The sequence below is a fragment of the Theobroma cacao genome, chromosome 8, assembly GCF_053813885.1.
Source record: "Theobroma cacao isolate CCN51 chromosome 8, ASM5381388v1, whole genome shotgun sequence".
NCBI classification, from domain to species: domain Eukaryota; kingdom Viridiplantae; phylum Streptophyta; class Magnoliopsida; order Malvales; family Malvaceae; genus Theobroma; species Theobroma cacao.
This window is the reverse complement of record NC_142646.1, coordinates 27,662,620-27,681,687: the sequence shown is the minus strand read 5'-3', so window position 1 is coordinate 27,681,687 and position 19,068 is coordinate 27,662,620. Positions and strand designations below refer to the sequence as shown.

The 19,068-nt window shown below is 32.7% G+C and overlaps 3 protein-coding genes and 1 pseudogene across 8 annotated transcripts; 3 read left to right on the top strand and 1 right to left on the bottom strand.

Annotated features, from left to right (window-relative positions):
• Positions 1-578: 578 nt before the first annotated feature.
• LOC18592913 (mitochondrial import receptor subunit TOM6 homolog pseudogene) lies at positions 579-2,219 on the top strand (annotated as a pseudogene). The gene is made up of 3 exons (XR_016027973.1): positions 579-885; positions 957-1,025; positions 1,971-2,219. The product of XR_016027973.1 is annotated as a mitochondrial import receptor subunit TOM6 homolog pseudogene (transcript).
• Positions 2,220-2,832: 613 nt separating this feature from the next.
• LOC18592912 (vesicle transport protein GOT1) lies at positions 2,833-6,545 on the bottom strand. Of its 4 annotated transcripts, none has more exons than XM_007019851.3 (7): positions 6,350-6,545; positions 6,122-6,172; positions 4,756-4,847; positions 4,552-4,632; positions 4,340-4,437; positions 4,160-4,241; positions 2,833-3,078 (listed from the first exon to the last, which is right to left on the bottom strand). In XM_007019851.3, the coding sequence occupies exons 2-7, from the start codon at positions 6,150-6,152 to the stop codon at positions 3,040-3,042; spliced, it is 423 nt and encodes a 140-aa protein (XP_007019913.1). In that variant the 5' UTR covers positions 6,153-6,172; positions 6,350-6,545; the 3' UTR covers positions 2,833-3,039. The 4 variants fall into 4 exon arrangements, with proteins under 4 accessions (XP_007019913.1, XP_007019914.1, XP_007019917.1 ...); XM_007019852.3 differs by having other exon boundaries at positions 6,122-6,179; positions 6,350-6,544; XM_007019855.3 differs by having other exon boundaries at positions 6,441-6,535.
• A 923-nt stretch (positions 6,546-7,468) lies between these two features.
• Positions 7,469-10,263, top strand: CNX7 (co-factor for nitrate, reductase and xanthine dehydrogenase 7). Of its 2 annotated transcripts, none has more exons than XM_018125306.2 (2): positions 7,469-7,593; positions 9,734-10,263. In XM_018125306.2, the coding sequence occupies exon 2, from the start codon at positions 9,794-9,796 to the stop codon at positions 10,103-10,105; it is 312 nt and encodes a 103-aa protein (XP_017980795.1). In that variant the 5' UTR covers positions 7,469-7,593; positions 9,734-9,793; the 3' UTR covers positions 10,106-10,263. The 2 variants fall into 2 exon arrangements, with proteins under 2 accessions (XP_017980795.1, XP_088665167.1); XM_088809041.1 differs by having other exon boundaries at positions 7,489-7,593; positions 9,743-10,263.
• A 235-nt stretch (positions 10,264-10,498) lies between these two features.
• Positions 10,499-12,205, top strand: LOC108660435 (cell wall / vacuolar inhibitor of fructosidase 1-like). The gene is made up of 2 exons (XM_018125612.2): positions 10,499-11,353; positions 11,962-12,205. Coding segments are annotated over exons 1-2 (531 nt in total). The 5' UTR covers positions 10,499-10,823; the 3' UTR covers positions 11,963-12,205.
• The last annotated feature ends 6,863 nt before the right edge of the window (positions 12,206-19,068 follow it).

The following is a 19,068-nucleotide window of genomic DNA, read 5'->3' as shown; positions in this document are numbered from 1 at the left end:
ACCGATAGGTCTAACAAAATTTTGTGTAATAAAAAAAATAACTAATTACATTTATAAAAATATAACACCAACTATAATCACGTTAGTAATATAAGCAAACTCCAAATCACCACTGATGTTATTATACTTAAGAGTTTGTGTGATTCATCATTAGAGGTTAGACAATTGGACAGTTTGAAGCTGTTGGTCTTTTGATTTTGATTTCAAAGGCTTAAAGGTGTAAATTTGTTTTACTAAGTAGTTAGGTTTACCTCTACTAAACCATCATTAATAATCTTACTCTGAGAATTTACGTGTACTGTTTTGCAGGGCTTCTCTCAACAAAAGGGCGTTCAAGCATGATGTATAAGGATTCACGACACTTCCTACCGGTTTGACAAATGGTCAAATGGATCATCCCCTAGTTGAAGTGTGTTCCTCTTCATTATTTTTCTGCAGAGTTGTTGATTATTATCTGAAGTATAATGAATCCTACCTGCATATGTCTTCTGCACCTAACATCTGATTTTGGTATTTTAATATGTTTAGAGGTTATTTTTGACTTTTCCTTTTTTTTTTTTTTTTGCTCTTTTCTGCCTCACCTTGTCTCTTACTCAAACTAGAAAAAGCCATTACCAAAAAAGCCAAGCACAGCTTGGTTTCAACTCTCTCTATTCGAGAGCAAAGAGATATCAAATAAAAGCAGCGATGTTTCCAGGAATGTTCATGCGCAAACTAGACAAGCGGTGGCCTTGAAGCAGCTGAAGGCATATGTGGCTATGTTGGCGTCTGGGTAGGTCTGGTTCGTGTCACTCCTTGCATTTTTCATTACCACTCTCAAAAGACTTGTCCGCTACTCCAATTTGAGGTTGAAAAGCATTTGGAGGCTGGAAAATGAATCTTAAGGTAAATTTAAAGCTTTTTACTTTTTTATTTTCAAATTGAACCGTTTATTCATGAGAAATTTAATGTTGTAGCTTGGTGGCTGTTGGTGCTTGAATGTGGCTGGGGATTTGAGATTTGAAAGCGCCAAACTAACATCTAAGGTAAAGATTTCGCTTAATGTTGAAGAATTTAAAGGATTTGAGCATTATATGTTGATTTGCCATAGATTGAGCTATTTTGATAAGGCTGGAAATAAGTTGAAAGCTAGAATTAGTTATGAAATAGAGAATTGAGGTATGAATATTGATGAGTATATGGTTGTTGAATGTTAGACTACATTGGGAGTACGAATGCTACCCCGAACATCCATTCTGTTCCAAAATAGAAAATCTAATAGTTGACTTTCATTAAAAAGGACATTCCAACTGCATCAACTACCATGGATTATTTACAGGACAAGGCAATATATTTTGATATATTGGAACACATCGTATTCTTAGGTTTATATTTGTGATTCAAGGCTCTATCACTTCCACCAATGCATAAAGTTAAGTTGAAATTGTTTTTAAAAGTACATGCAAGATGGTGACAAAAGCATATGATCTACCATTTTGATTATGAAGGTATATGACACCATAGGAAGCAACAAGGTTGGGGATGAGTCATTTTCCAAGTTAATTTTCATTGTAGTTTCTTTCAAGTCTTAGTTTTGTTTGTCCATCAATAGAAAAATTAGTCCTAGTTTTTTTTACTCTAAAACCTACATGTCTTACAACTGGTGTCTACAGTTTCTTGTGTGTTTAGCAGTTCTTTGATATATTAATCAATAAGTTCATCTTTCAACTTTAACATGAAACAGCATCATTACAATTGTGTAGCTTGGATTCAATATCAGTGGTTAAGTATGGTGATGGGATACTCATGGCTTACGTATAATATTGACATTTAAGATTTCAAGTAAAAGAATTTAGTAATTAAATTATTTGATAAATGATCCTATCTGATACAATAAATACATTCAAAACGAATTTAACTTTATTATGGTAATTGAGGTGCTGAGATTGTTCTCTATATTTTGATTTTGACTTGTTTCCTTTTTTATCTAGGCAGAGATGATGATTGGTCCATTGAAGAGAAGAGCCGCACTCTTTCTTTCCCATCATACAAAGAGAGGGATATAACATTGACCGATCAGACTAGACGATCCAGCTGTGAATAATTTGGCTACTTCATATGACTCAAAAGCTGTATCTAGGGCATTATTTCTTCATTTTAAGAAGCACCTCCAGACCAAAATACATTATGTCATTTTACAAGAAATGGTAAAGCTGAGACTCTGGGTGTCTTTTTCATCATGTCATGTAAAAAGTTTCATGTTACTTCCTAATCAAATGGTTTTATCTGCAAAGATCACTTTGTGTTTTTCATAATAAAATATATTATTATTAACTATTCAAAATAATCTACAAATAAAATAATCTTCTCAAATTATATATCGATTAATAACTCTCACAGGTCGATAACTAGTTGGAATGAAAATGGGGACCAGCGATGCCCATGGACATGGTTGGGTATGCTACCAAGATCATGATTTTTTTTTTTAAAAAAATTCTTTTTATTTATTTTGAATTAAAAAAAAATCAAACTCTAATATTTAAACAGAGAAATTATACACTAATCAATTATTCAAATGCTACCAAAATCATGGTTGGTAATGATTGTATTCTCAAAGCTGAGCTATTTGTAGTTTTGATGGGTCTTGTAGCTTGCTTCTGATCATGGTTGCAGGCTCATTTTGGTCCAATCTGCATCTTCGCTAGTAGTGAAGAAGATACATGATCCATTCCAGGAAAATGACCTTATGGACACGTTAGTTATCGGTTTAAGTGATAAATTCACAGAGAATGGCATCATGATCTAAAGCCAAGTCTCTAATTCAGCCAGCAAAGATAAAGCCAGAGCAATTACTTCTGTTTTTCAATTTTTTTCCCTTTTCTTTAATAAAAAACAAAACTTTTCATCTCGGTCATATAAGAATGATTTTCTACATCACCACCATATGAAAAAAAACATTAAAAAAAAAAGGAAAAAAAAGGTCTTCTTCCAGCCAGTATTCTACAAAGACTTACAAGTGAACTAGCCTGCAACTTGTTCCACTTTCTCTGATATGTGGGGTTATACAGGCACCCGCTTACCCCGATATCGGTCAAACAACTGCAGCAAAAAGAAGGGAGGGCCAGAGTTATATCAATAATTTCCCTAAAAGACAGTCTTGAAGAGTGGATTAACAGTCATATGAACCTTAGCATCATACCATTGGCATAACCAAAACACTGAAGATGATGGTAATGCTCGCATGATAAAGGGAAGAAACAAATGGCATCTCCACCTAAGTTGACTTAATTAGATGTAACTCCATACATCAACCCATGGTTTGGACCGAAGAATTTTTGCACACCCGCACCCCCCCCCCCCCCCCGGGCGTTTTTGGGTACATCAGAAATTGAGAGCACACCTGGCTGTTAATGGGGCCTGATCTTCGCCCCAAAACAAATACTTTAACATGTTAATCTATATCCATTTGGCCAGGCTACACTGGGGCCTGTAAACCCATTTTAAATGCTTAAGATCTACCTTTCAAAAATATAACCAGATCCTGCCCTGGAAGGTTCCTCTTAAGTATGTTCACTATATGCAGGCTTCAGCATATTAAAACCTGAAATAATTCCAAACATCAAGTGTCCTTTTTCCTTTTACTGCTTATTATTTTTCCATTCAATGCTTCTTATTTAAGCATACTCTATGTCAGAACCTACGGCAAAAGTTAGAAAAAGAAATGGATAAATTCGGGTTGCAGGCCCAATCTAAACCATTGTTATGCCATCTATATAGGCTTTGTGACCATCTCCAAGGATACAATGTAATAAGAAATTTGGAACTGATAATGATAGCATCTCCAAGGAATGCTCATTCAGTTTCTCATATATTGATATTGATAATGCACAAAAAATGGCTTCAGATTTCACTTGTTTGAGCTGGTCAGAAATATCAATGTGAACTAAGGTTTAAATATTTTGTTGGCTTTCTTTCATATACTCTCAGATTAGTAAAGATCTCAATCTCTGGCCTTCCAAATTTTAGAACTGTTTTAGGATGCTTTCAAAATTTGGCACGGATCTAAATCATGTAAACAACCAACCAAGAACTAACAAAATAATAGATTACAAGCATGCATGTCCAGTAGACAGTTTATACGTTAAAAGGAATATTTACTTGACTTTCAAACTAAACATACCGATCTGATGTATGGTTGTTGGAACAACCAACCAAGGATTGGTATCCTCTGCATAAACACTGCCAGTGTCGGCCAAAAACCACTGCAAAAGAAAAAAGGGTGAACATAAATGAGAAAATAAAAAATTAACAGGAACCGAGCATTCGTATGAAATCGACATAATGAAAAATTCATCAAGACCTGAAGAGTACAACAAATCCATATGCCTCCAATATCATGCCAAAGATAGGCCATCCAATGACAACAAAAAAGAAGCCAACACCAAAAGAAATTGTCCCCTGCACTCAATAGGAACTGGTTGTAAATATAACAAGACACGTGTGCATAATGTGTGTGTGTGTGTGTGTGTGTGTGTGAGAGAGAGAGAGAGAGAGAGAGAGAATAAATCAAGCCTTGAAATTTTGACGCTTCATGAAAAATTGCATGGTGGACTTCAGACCAATGGTTAGGGTCACTCCTGATATGAAAAGGATCTGATTAAACAGCACCAAAAAAAAAGAAAAAGAAAAAAGAAGGCAGTGTTAATCAAGTGTGATATGAAGGGGGATGAAAATAGTTGTGAAAAGGGGACAAAAAGATAATAAAAGTTAGCTTACATTTCCCATGGCAAGCAGTCCCTTGTCAAAAAAGAAGATAATTCCCAGAAATGAGAAAAATATGCCAAATCCCGTCAATCCTAGCCCAATTTCTGTATTTTTATAATTTCAGATATTAATACGTATGAAAGTTAACACAATAAAAATGAAATAAAATTTTCCAGTTCAACCTTTTTGCTCAAAATATTAATGACAAACTAAGTCACATGTCTCCAATTGCAAAGTCCAAATCAAATGCTAGAGTACCAAAGCACTCCTACTAGCCTCCAAGTACATTTCAATCTCAACAACGCATGCAACTAAATTAATAATTTGTTGATCAAACAGGTTTAGTTTTAAATAACTAAAAAGATTATATTTTAGGCAAAGTCAGAGTTAACTATATAGTCAATACCCCATATAGCTGTTTTGTTGGTAAAAGCCTTAATTATCAAAAAATTATCTCATATATTATTTACATATTATATGATCATTTTGCAATACTCCTATGAAAATTCCATATCATTAAACAATTTTTAGTTAGCATTTTCCACACAAAATCCAAATGCAAGAAGTTTTGTGACTTTGTGTGTCTTAAACAATATCATCCTAAGCACCTCCAAGCAAGGATATTGTGCGTCTATCACCTAGAATAAATAATTACATAAAAAGTGTGAACAATTAGAACTATCCTATTGAGCTGCCTCATATATTTGAAGAAAAGATGAAAAATTAAATGAGAAAGATGGATGCATATCAGTTAAAAATCTTATACAAGTATATCGAATGTAATTGGCTGTGTTCTACTATTTACAATGTTTTGGAGTTTGACTAGCATCTGTTTCTTAAAATTACCAGTTGATATTTGCTGCTCAATAAAACCACATACAATGACTTTAACATACTGCAATATCTGTTTGACTTAACCCCGATATCTACTCTTAATGCTAATTTGGAAACAAAATAAATATAACAAAAAATCTGCAATGAATGTGATGGCTTCTTACAACCTACACAAGAACCTCCCACTTGACTTTAACAAACATTTCCGAAAGTCTGGAATAAATTACCACCTCAAATCATTCCCAAATTGCCTCCATATAAAATACAATATTAAACACTTAAAAGACTTTCCTAATTTAGAAGCAGTTATAAACTTATACTAATATGCATAACCACTAAAAATCGATAGAACGAAGCAAAGAACCAAATCCAGATATTTGTGTTTTCCACTGCCTGGACTTATTTCTCTAAAATTTCTAGGGATTGCGTAATGAATCATACTTTAATTACCAGAAGTCTCATTTTTCTAAATCACAGATGCGTAGATGCGTTAATTGAATGAAAAGAAGCAAAGAAAGCACCAGGAATCAACATAAGAACTCACTCTTTCGATCGTTCATTTCAAAGGAAACCATGGTCTCGATTATTCAGATACCTGTTACCTTCAAAGAGCAAAACAAACAAACAAATGAAAAAAAAAAACTGAATCAAGCTTAAATAGAAATGATGAAATCCTATGAGAATCTGCAAAATAGAAAACAGAATCTACAATTTAAATACAGATCTAAAAGAGCTAAGCGTAAATTGAAATCGAAAGTTCCGTTTTGTTTACCGAGAGAGCAAAAACGGAGCCCTAAGTTTTATTATTATAGCTTTCCTACGTTTTCTCGGCAACCAAACAGATAAAAAAAAGGAGAGAGGACCTGTGTGACAGTGATGGAGAAACGAAAACTGAGAGAGAGAGAAAGAGAGAGAGAGAGAGGTAAGTTCTTCCTATTTTCCAAGAATAAATTTGGATAAATCTATTACATCTATTACATTATTTAAAACATATATTGGTTTGGAGTCAATTTATATAATTTTTATTTTTTATGCATGAATTAAATTTATAAATTTATTTTAAAAAATAAAATAAAATAATTAATTAAATAAATTTAATATAATATTTAAATAAATTATTAAATTATTAAAAATTTAAATAATTTTTTATTATATTCAATCAATATGTTATATTTATATTTTAAATTAAATAAATCTTTATAATTAATAATTAATTAATTATTATTAATAAAAAATAAAAAATAATATATATTAATATTATCATATTATATTAACAAATCACTTTATCATTAATTATGATATATCAATATATCATATTATTATCAATTATTATATATTAGAATATCATATTAATACTAAATAATATAAAATGATAAATAATATTTTGATTAAATTAATTATTAATTATAAAAATTATTTAACTTAAAAAAATATAAAAAATTATTTTACTTAAAATAAAAGTATATAAGAATTTATTTGAATTTTTTTAAATATTACTTAACAAAATTGTTAGACATCTTGATATTATTTTCACAAGATTGGTTATTTATAAATAAATATAAAAGTATAGGAAAAAAAAGTAGTAATAAAAAATTGAATATAATTTATAAAATTTCGTCATTAAAATTAAAAAAAAATTAATAAGTGTAATTAATTATTCATTTCATTTTAATAACTTTTAATATATTACCTTTTCTCAATTTTAATTTTATTTTTTATTAAAATCATCATAATTAACAAACTATGGTTACATTAATATTAACATACATTAAGATAGAAAAAAAATCAAATGTTTTCATAATTTTAAAATTAACAGAAAATAAAGGGTAAGGGTAAAATTGAAAAATCACATGCCACTTAAATGAGAATATATACTGTCACCACACCTGTGATGTGGATAGTTTTTTGTATTACACTTGTCCATAATTTTGTCGAGAAGATAAACAGAGAATTTGTTCGAGCTGTCCATTCCAACCTCTGAAGAGTAAAAAGTGTCATAACATCTCCTACCTCCAGGTAATCTCTCTTTCTCCTGCTTTCTCAAACGTTTAGAACCTCATAATCTCTTATGCTTATCTTATAGCTGATGCTGAATTTGATGTTCTTCAAGTTCAATTTAGGATCTCTGTGTTTAGTTTTGCTCTGGTTGACTTCACTTTTGAATCACTGAAATTTTCTCAATTTTAAGGAGATAATCCATTCGTAAAGAACGCAAGAGAACTTTTGATAGTTGGATGAAGTTCCATTTTCCTTTTGATGTGTGTTTCTGTAAGGTTCGGTTTGGTTCATGGAAAAACACGAGAGAAAAAAAGAAAGTGGAATTCTTGGATTTCCATTTCTTGTGATTGGCAGGGATAGGAAAACTTAAGGGAAAATTAGTGAAAAAATCACTTTCCTCACAAAAGAAACGAGAAAAATAGGAGAAATTGGGGGAAATTTGTGAGGCTTGCTCTTCTTCTCTCAATCTGTGCATGTGCTCTTTCTCTGTCCGTCCATCAAGTTGGAGCTTGAGGCACTGAAAATCAAAGCAGATATCCAGGGAAGCTGACTCGAGGTCTTCTTTTTCTTTGATATTGATGACGGTGGTTAGTGATAATATAAGAAGATGCAACTTCCATCCTCTAGTTTTCCTGTAGGGATTTTTTTTGTCCTTTTTTGCTTACTTTCTTTTTAGCTGATCCTGGGTCATTGAAAGTAATATTCTTACAAAAACAAGCAAAAATTGTCAGTATGCGACGCAGATCCCTCCCCCCCAAAGTATCCTGGCCTAAGTTTTTGCCATAAGTGTCAGCATGGATCAAGTTTTGCTTTTGTAGTGCTTTGGTGATCATTCTGTTTGCATTTTCAAGATGTTAAATGGATAGGATTTCATAGGTGTTTTGCACATTCCCTGTCTTTTATCTGTGGTATACATTTTGCATATAATTAGTTTGTTACCTCCTTGATAGTTTTAACTTATTTGAATTTAAAAATTTGTATCTTTGCTTGGACATACCTTCTTTTTATATTTCAGAAGTTCTGTAAGTTTGGAAGGAACTCTTTTCAATCTTTGTAGTTTCTGTTTTGGGTATTTTTGTGTATGTTCAATTGGCTTATTTTTTAGACTTTCCTAGGCTATTTCTTGTATATGGGCTGAAAAATAAACAAAAGATGAGAATGATAGTTTGAGACAAATAAACCGAAAATATTGTTGGAACAGAAACACTTGTATCAACTTTTTCTTTATTTCATAAATTATCCAAAGTATATTTGTATCTTTTGCTAATGTATAGCTTGAATTTTAAATATTTTTATTACCAATAGTTAACCTGATTAACCGAATGTTTGAACCACTGATTCTGTGACCCAATTCTGAAATATTCAGTGTCTAGTCTCGATTTTATGACTGGTTTAATATTTTGAAACTTGTTGCAAAGAAATGAAATTACACCGAAATGTTTCTGTTCTGTTTTGTTGCATATGCTGCTAATCCTAGAGATTTTCACATAATGTCATTGAAGCGAAAATGTTTAAGGTTTCAATGTTCTTTACTTTGTTGGCTGTTTGTGATTCTTCATAGGTGTTTGTTGAATTATCTCTGCACCATTTGACCCTAATGCATGTAGATGATAGTGGACTCTGACAATATTGCTAGGCTTCCTGACTTTTATCCATTTAAACATCAATTCAGGTGGATGCAGTTAGACTGGCTTTTTATTTCCATGACATTTCTGACTAATTTTTTGAATTTAGATAACATACTTCTGCTGGGTTTTACCATCTGCTTTGATGATGGAAATCAGTGAAAAAGATGTAGAATCTCATTGAATTCTTGTTATTATATAAATGCATGGAACAAACCTATTTGGGAAGCTGGGTTAAGGGCTTAGGTACTTAAAACCCTAATCTGCTTTCAGTTAGATGGAAGAGTTCTTTCACCTACCTGGACAATGGGTTCATATTCTAGAATCTGGAAAATGACAAGCTAGGGATCAGGCTGACATTTTTAAAGTCATGTTGGGGGACTTATGGTTTGATTGTTGTATAAATCATCTGCAGTGCTACTGTGTTAAGACAAGTTGCTTTATGCTTTTTACTTATGTGATTCTGTTTTAGTATTGCATGAATCCTGGCTTGTAACAAATATTAATGCTGGTTTAAAATTGAAATTCTTAAGGTTTTGTAGCCGTGACATGTTCAACTTGTAATAATCAAGTTGCTGCCTTCTATCATTGGCATGATGGAATTGGAAACTAAGAAGGATAGTTTGGGTGGCACACCTGTTGTTGATGAGGGCTCATCTGTTCAGATAAAGGTGCTGTTCTTTGCCAAAGCTCGAGATATAACCGGGTTGACTGATTTGCCATTGGAGGTTTCATCAGGTAGTACTACACAGGATTGTCTAAACAAGCTTGTCGCTAAGTTTCCTAACTTGGAAGATATCCGCGGGTGCATCGTTCTTGCTCTGAACGAGGAATACACAACAGAGTCTGCTGTTGTTAAGGACAAAGATGAGTTGGCCATTATACCTCCCATAAGTGGTGGGTGAATATTTGTTTCATATTCTTTTACAAGCGCAACAAGAATAAAACAACTTCCATCTATGTGATGTTTAGTGGAGCATGCAATGGAGGCACTGCAATCTGTAATATGTTAAGACGAGTCATTTATGCTCATGGTTCAATTTTAATGCAGTTTGTTCATTTAGAGGATGTTGTCTACGATCCACCCATTGGTTTACGACAAATTTACACTTTCAGATACTTAGCCTTAGCCTTACTTTTATGTATTGAATCCTTACTCTAGTTTTAAGATTTTCTGCAAAGACTTACACTAACAAACTTACGTATAACATTAAAGTCTAATTTACTTTATTAGATCATTAAATGAATTATAATATTAATTTTTTATCAAAATCAAATTAATTTAATATATATATGTATAGATGTATGCACGTATATCTTCTTTTCTAAAAAAAAAAAAAATTATGATGATAATATATCAAATGCCATAAGGCTAAAATGAAGAAGATAAATGATGATTTGATGAAGTCTTTAACCATGCTTTTCGTTTGGAATGAGAAGACTCAGGTGAAGGCATTCCTCAAGGCTCGAGCGAGCTTCCAGGGCAAACCCTATTTATAGCCATTGCAATAGGAGAGATGATTTGGTCAAATTATATGATTATATCTTTATTGCATGATAATCCCACTAGTATATATATATAGAGAAGAGCTAGCTATTATTCTTCTTATATTATAAGCAAAGATGAAGAGCCTGATACTATTTGTCTTCCTTCTCATCTTACCAGCTGAAGCTTTCCGTCCAACCCTTCTGCTCGGCAATTTGATAGAGAGAACTTGCAGGCAAACACCATTCTATGATCTTTGCGTTTGGTCTCTGAAAACGAATCCTGAAAGCCGCAATGCAGACGTTAAGAAGCTAGCTCGAATCATGGTGGATTCAGTACTCAAGAACAAAGCAAGCGACACTCTTGATCTCATCGACGAGCTCCTCCAGGATGGGTTTACACTAGACCCTGCACTGCACAAGGCCTTGTCTTCTTGTGCTGAACGGTACAGTGTTATCATAGGAGGAGATGTGCCAGAGATCATTGAAGCTCTCGAGACAGGTGATTATAAGTTCGCTGAGAGAGGCACCAATGACGCAGCTATGGAGGCGAATTCTTGTGAAGTGGAATTTCCAGGGAAATCTCCATTAACCCATATGAATAAGGTGGTGCATGATGTATCTGTCGTGGCTGCATCTATTGTCAAAATAATACTCCATAGCCAATGGTGAGAGATGAGAACAATTTTTCTTTCTTTTTTTTCCTTTTGATTGCAATGATGATACATGCAATCAATACTCATCAAAATCTTCTTCTCTTTCGAGTTATCAATAAAATTTTATGTTTCAAAGCTTCACCCTCGGAAACACACAGCTTTTTACATTGATTAGTATTCTTCCCTTATTCACTTTATAATCAAATCAGCTTAGTGACTCATTAGTCTTTCATTAGATGTATATATACCAATGCACATAAAATTTGGTACTTACACCATGGCCAGTAGCTCGTCTCATGGGCAGATCTAGTAAGAGGGCAAGAGAAAAGAAACAGATGTGCTTCAATGAAATGGGATACTCGTCCCAAAATCAACACAAAATAAAAATCAACATTTCTTTTTGAGCATAAAAATTTTAAATTTATCGAATCAATCTTAATTGCTTCAAATGATACGTGTGTGTGTGTGTGTGTGTGTGTGTGTGTTGTGTTGATAACTGAGCTAGCTGGGGCAAGTGTCTTGGAAGGGCAGACTATGTACCTTGTGCAGAAATGCTGTTCTTAGTGATTGCAACTGTGCAGTGTGCAAATAGTGTTAATTTTTGCTTTTGTTTTGTGCAGAGAAATTGTGTAAAATCAGGTTGTTTATGGGATGATCGTGGGGTAGACAGCAGCAAGTTCTATCCCAGGTGCAACCTTTTGCAGAAGAGCTGACTGTTTGTATACGCAGTGGCACTAAGGAGGAAGTCTGTTTCCTTTGCCGTGTCCTACTGCAGCACTACCTTTTGAAGGGTAGTGTTTTGTATTATCATTTTCAGAAATGAACCGACAGACAAGCATTACTGCATTCTTTACATTTTTGTCACTTGGACGATGACTAGTGATTAAAATTTAGGTGAGGGACAATGTTGTCCCCTTGAATGAATCTTTGTAACCTTTAATGTTCATACAAACATGGAGAGAGACAACTGCACGTGCTTAACCGATGAAGTCCATCAGTCCATGTACTACGTTGTTAAAGCTTTTTCTGTAATGAAGTATCAAATCATTCATCTGTAATATTTAATGAATGAACGAAGAGATAGCACCGGCAATTGAGAAAAGAAAACAAGTTGGTCTGTCATAATTCTTCATTTTGTGCTTGGGGGTGTCTCTGTAAGCTATGCTTATGTTGCCCATGACAATGTGCAAGACACTCGAGACACAAGAAAAGAAGACAGAAGAGAGAAGCCCAAGAAGGAAAACCTTGCAAGTCGACTTCTTCTTTCCAAACCTTGTTCATCCTTCCTCTCTTCTCCCTCGAGTTCTCTACTTCTTTGAAGAGAAAGAGTGAAAACTGAAACCCTTACACACACCTACCTAGCATTAAGCCCTTTATGTGGACGAAATGATGTCAATCGACACACGTCTTAGCTTGAAAATTTTTTCACTTTGTCAATTTTATTGTAATAGAAAAAAATCATGTCAGTGTCCCATGTGCATGGTAAATATCAGTTAACTATGAGTACGGACGGATCGAAGGTGATGGTTGGGAGTGACAACCATCACGGACCAAAGGTTGTGGTGATTAAGAGTGACGATCATCACCCTTAGTTTTATTTTTTGCTTTAAATTAAATTATTGAACTGATTCATAAATTTATATGATTACTCCTTAATCATTACATATGTAAACTCCTAGATTTATCACTACTTGACAAATTTTTAGATAATTTGTTACACATAAAATATTTTTATCTATAAAAAAATAATAATTAAAATATAAATTTTATCAGTATAATTTATTTAACAAAAAAAAGTTAAAGATTTATTTAAGTATTTTAATATATAAACAAAATCCTTTTTAGCTTTATACGTGGCCATCTTAGTAACAGTCGTACATCATTAATTATTCTCACTTGCACACTAGAGAAGGGTTAAGTAAAATATAAATCACCTTTGCTTTCATATAAAAGTTGGACTCAGGTTCATTAAATTATATTATATTGTCCATATTTACTTTTATTTTTCTTATTTTGTTTATTTTTTTCATTTAATTTTATTTTTACTTATGATATTAGGGACCTACTTCACAAAGATTGAGATTGTTTTTTAACTCACGTTCATCGTGAAGCCAACCAATGTGCTGATCGGATGGCTGCGCACCACGAAAGCTTACAGCTTGGTTTACATATTTTTAATTGTCCATCATCTTATGTTAATTCTTATCTTTTAGCAGACATGCTAGGTGTTTCATGGTCTAGAATGATGTAATTGGTTATTTAATATTTCCCCCCTTTATATAAAAAAAAATAATTTCTTTACTGTTTTAATTATTTATTTCATTTTAAAAATGATCATATGGCATAATAAAGTTAATGTTTTATATTATTTATTAAAAATATGCAAAAATATGATCAAATACTTTCTATGTGTTTTTGCATTATATTTTCCACATATTATTTTATATATAAATATTTCTTTATACTCTCTAAATCTCTTTTCTTATATATACATATATATATATATATATATATTTATATATATATGTATATTTTATTTTTGGATGTAAGGAAACTATATCCTCTTTTTTCAATACTTAATACTTTTGCTTTTTCTATATTTTATTTTTTTATTTTTTTATACTTTTCGATTTTAAACGTCATAAAACATCACATTTATTAAAAAAATTTAAAATTGTAATATTAAATACATTAAAATCAATTTTTTAAAAAATTTTTTTTGAAAGCCAAATAAGAACAAATAAAATGAGATTCATGTATTAAAGTGGTGATACTAAATTCCACATCATTTAAGTTTAGGCATTTTAACCATGTAAATATACTATGAGCTACTCTACCTATAACAAATTGGTTTTAGTTTGAATGTTCATGTATCTTCAAAAAAAAAAAATTAACGAAATATCGAAATAGGCACTACAGCCTATTCGTTAAAATTATAATAAAGTATAAATTATAACTAATGTCCCACATTAGTTAAATAGAACATTCTAACCACAAAAAATATAGTGAGAAACACTTGACCCTACAACCAATTGAATTTAATGTATTATTTAGACTTTTGTCATTTGCATGGCTAGTAGTGATTAGAATTTAGTTGAGGGACAATAATTAATTATCCCATTAAGTAAATCTTGCTAACCTGTCATGTTCGTACGAACATGGAGAGTGATGGCTGCACTGGTTTCCATAAGTACATGTACAACGTTATCAAATTGGATTTTTCCTTCTCAATAAAGTATCAAATCATTCATCTGTCATATGACACCACTTGTATCAACCTGGATTCACCTTTAAAATTAAAAAAAGAAGAGAAAAGAGAGAAGAGAGCAATCGACCTAAGAAGGAAAACCTTGCAAGTCGACTTCTTCTTCAAAACCTTATGGTGTCGCCGGTTGATCTTCCCTTCCTCTGCCCTTGAGTGTAACACTTCGTACCATCGTTTAGTCGTCAATAAGACCTTATCGATAAGACGAAGGGTCACTTGATATAAATTTAAGTGTCAAAGAACGGTTACGGGGTGAGAAGAATAGTTTGAAATAAAATAATATTTTATTTAATAAAATAATATTTAATCGATGTTGAAATTAATTATGAAGAAAGATCATATTGGCGATCCAAGTGAGGGAGAAGAAGTACAAATGAATTTTGGAGAAAATTGAGGTAAGTGAGACCTGCGTGTTTTGTTAAGTCCAGCTAGCATGGGTAAGTAAATATTTAAATATTATGGTGATACCGTGTTGAAGTGCAATTTCGATATTTTGATTGTACACGTGTAAAGAAAGGTAATAGAAAGAAATTGGAATTTAAAACGTGTTGGTAGGACCAAATTATAAAAGATGAAAGTTTGGAGAGTTACAAGGTAAATAAAGAAAAGTTTGAGAACTTATAGACAAATTTTAATGTTTGAAGTTAAATGGGAATTTATTTGTCAAAGAAGATTAGATTATGTGAAAATGTGAAGTATACATGTGGTTTGAATGGGTCAAAAAATGAGTAAATATGGAGTAAAAAGGTATTGCATGGCATAAAGGATCAAGGAAAAAGTGTGGAAATGCATGTGGCGGGTGGAAAAGAATTCAAAACTTTAACTTTGTAATTTTAGCACATAAAGTTCAATGAAGAAAAGTCAAAGAGCTAATAAGTTGTGGGCAATCCACCCATGAAAGGAAATGGAAGAGAAAAGATGAGAAAATAGTGGAATGGTGAAGAAAAGTCAAAGCCATTTTAAAGGATGTGTTTGAAGGATGTAGGGGTCAGCCAAAGTGAATAAGAAAAAGAAAAAAGGATGAGGGGGGGGGGGGGCAATGAAATAATGAAGGAAGAAATGAAATAAAAAAAAAAAGAGAAAGAGATGGGGATATGACAATGCTTATCGGCTTTCTCCCCCAAAAAATGCAACCCATAAAATAAAAAAATTCATTCATTTTTATTTTGCTTGCATCAACCGATCTAAAGACAAGAAAAAGGAACAAGGAGTCAAAACATTTTTTTAGCATGTGTATTAAAGGTAGGGGCCAACCATTTGAGGAAAGAAAAAGGAAGAGAGTGGTTTAGAGAGTTAGGAACTCGAGAGAGAGAAGGAAAGTCTACCAAGCCGAGGAAAAAAGAAAGAAAGGAAGGAAAAGAGAGAAAGCTGGACTTGTGGTGATCGATTTTTGGAAAGAGGAAAGAGTTGAGTTGCTACCAGATTAAGAAAGAAAAAGGGGGCTGAGTTACTGCCAGTTTAAGGAGAAAAAATGAGGCTGAGTTGCTGTCGGTTGAAGGAGGAAGGATGAAGGCTGTAGCAAAGGGTGAGAAAGAGATCTGGTGAAGGAAGAAAAAGAGAAAGAAAAGAAAGGTGGAGATTTGGGCTAACTTAGCCCAATTTGGTAAAATTGCTTTGCTCTTTTCCATAGGTTTGTTGTGAAATTGGACTGTTTGAAGGCTAGCCCATCTTGTTTAACTAAACTTTGGTTACTGGTTATATGAAGTAAATTTAAGTTGCTTTAATACAACATTTAAAAATTCTTTTATGGTATCTCATAGGATTAAAGCAAAGAAGAAAATATGAAATGAATGAATAATATTTTAAGTATAGTTAAGAAATTTGAAAATGGTTCATTGTAAGGAATTATTGTTGTCAGAGGAATCTATTTGCATAAGTTAGTTGGAAGTGTTAAGTTGCATGGTATATTATTTGGAAGGAATAAAGAGGAATAATGTGGGTGAAAATTAGAAATAATTGAGTAGATTTGAAATGATTGTGGTTGCCGTAAATGTGGTTAATATTATGAAAATATAAGATGGATTTAGACAGAAGTTGCTTAGAAAGGTTGAAATAGGCATTTAATATCATAAATAAGTTGTCGATGTTTATAATCTAAAGAATTACGTGAGCAAAGGATATAAGTAATTTTAGTGAAAATGTTTTAAGATGTTAGTTAGTTGAATATGGATTCATGATAGAATGAGAAATAGAAGTGGAACTGATGCACTAAATATATTAAGTTTGGATTGTTGCTAGGAAGTGCCAAAGTAAAGATAGTGCACTATAATGGCATGCTGAAAGAAGTAACGAATGACCGACAAGTAGAAATAGTGACGTAGTATCCCGTTATTATGAGGTGAGTAAGGGTGTCTATTTTAAAATTTTTGTAATTATGTCTATATATATATATATACACACATATAGTTTATTTTACATGCAAAAATTGTGGAAAGCATGAGTTGGTAGAATTCTAGAAAATTTGTGATTGCTATGATTTTTCAAACGTGTTTTGAATATATATGTATAAATTATACGTAAAGTGTTTTAAATCGGAGACAAGCTTTTTAAGATGATTTATATAAAAAATATGCCTTATATATTTGTGCAGTGTGCATTCATGATTATAATGCTTATTCACCATGCGAGTTATTTCGAAATTCATGTACAAATTTTATTTGATGAAAATGATAACGGATTGTATCATACCCTGTGTTGAATGCTTTGGAAAAAAATTTGAGACGAGCTTTTAAGGACATAACACAATTTCAAAAATGGTTTTACAAATTAAGAGATTCGAGAGTAGGCCGGCTGTCACTTCGGTTAAGTGTGACCCTCATGCACGAGCGAGCTCTATCTAGAGAACCCTTGGGTCGTCTACAAGCAGTTAGGCGTGACGGGGGCCACAGCCTATGATCTATGTATGCGTGGCTAGGCCACCAGATGATTACGCGGTTGCGACCGCTTGATTCTCTGATGTCGGCTAACATCGTTGAGATTGTCATGGCATGTGGGATCTGATGGAGCAAGGCTCCCAGATATTATTACGTGGTAGCGGGACCACAGATTTTATTTGATTTCCTACTCGAGATTAAAATCTCTTTGGGTTTCCAAACTCGTAATTCTTTACATGGTGAAAAAGAAATTATACAATTTTCTGCAACTCCCCTGGTTTTACTGTTATATGAATTTTACCTCTAGCGTACGAGGCAAATTGTGAATTGTCTATAATCCTGATTAATATTTGATTTCGTGGGAGCTTGCCCAATTTTATTGATTTGTTTCTGGGTGGAAACTTTTATCTGCCTTGGTTGATTTACCACTTGAAATGATTACAATGCATAAGAAATTCTCAGTTTTTCATATAAGGCACAAACTTCTGTTTGAAATAAATGGCTTTTATAATCCTGCATTTTAATATTAAAAATTATCTGCGTGATGCTTGTTTTCCATCTACACCCTACTCACTGAGTTTGTGAGACTCACTCATTTATTTCCTTTTTGCAGATAAGCAAACCTCCAGTGCGTGGTTCAACACTCCGACACTTACTACAGTGTAGGTAACTGCACCTCTTAGCCTTCCATTGTGTGTCACTCCGCTGTTAGAGGTCGAGTCGTAACACTTTGTTTATCATGTTGTAGTCGGATAATGGTTTTGATATAAGAATTAAATTGGAGATTGTGGATTTCAATGTATATATTTATGAAAAATAATTTAAAGGTTGAATTGATTATAATGTTTATGGTTCAAATCATGACCCAGAAGTATATTGTTTAAAGTATCAATATAGAATGGTGATTGTATATAGTGAACTAACGGGTATTTCTAGTAAGGCTTGTCCGAGACTTGGCAGGTCTTTCCCGGAGGTCTCGGACACCGGTAGCGATCGAGGAGCGGTCATTACATTGAGTTCTCGACTTCCTTGAAGACAAGAGAGAAAATTGAGACCCTTACCTAGCTAGCATTATGTCTTTTTGTAGATGAAATGATGTAACTTAAGACACGTGATCTCAACGGTAATTAAGCTTATGGACAGTCGGTATTTTTTTTTACAATCGTAATAATTGACAAGATTTTTTTAATGTGATTGACAAAAATGGCATCTTGGTCTAAAAAGTTTTCCACTTAACCAATTTAATCATAATAGAAAAGTCATGTAAGTGATTCCATGTGCATGAAAAATACCAATTGACTATGAATCTAACAAGTTTTAACTTGGATATTGATTTATTCAACATCTAATTTAAGGTGATATGAAAGAATTTGTGCTAAACCAGGGCAACATTAATATGTGAGTGTCTTGGAATTAGACAAATTATCGCAACTGGATGGCTAGCCTTATGAGGAATTTAGAGTTCGATAGCTATTCCTATCATCATGGATGGTGCGAAATGTGGCTGGGAATGTACTCCTTGGATACGTCACGTGAATTTGGGCATATGGATTTAGGAAAGTCTGATGGTTTAATATAAATGACTAAGT

What these genes read in the sequence shown, in the direction of transcription:
- LOC108660435 (XM_018125612.2), top strand. Translation starts at nt 10,824, where the DNA reads ATGAAGAGCCTGATACTATTTGTCTTCCTTCTCATCTTACCAGCTGAA.
- LOC18592912 (XM_007019851.3), bottom strand. Translation starts at nt 6,152, where the DNA reads ATGGTTTCCTTTGAAATGAACGATCGAAAGA. An exon ending in TGAAGCGTCAAAATTTCAAG is followed by an intron (nt 4,438 to 4,551) that starts GCTTGATTTATT and finishes TATTGAGTGCAG; the next exon opens with GGGACAATTTCTTTTGGTGT. An exon ending in AACAACCATACATCAGATCG is followed by an intron (nt 3,079 to 4,159) that starts GTATGTTTAGTT and finishes TTTTTGCTGCAG; the next exon opens with TTGTTTGACCGATATCGGGG.
- CNX7 (XM_018125306.2), top strand. Translation starts at nt 9,794, where the DNA reads ATGATGGAATTGGAAACTAAGAAGGATAGTTTGGGTGGCACACCTGTT.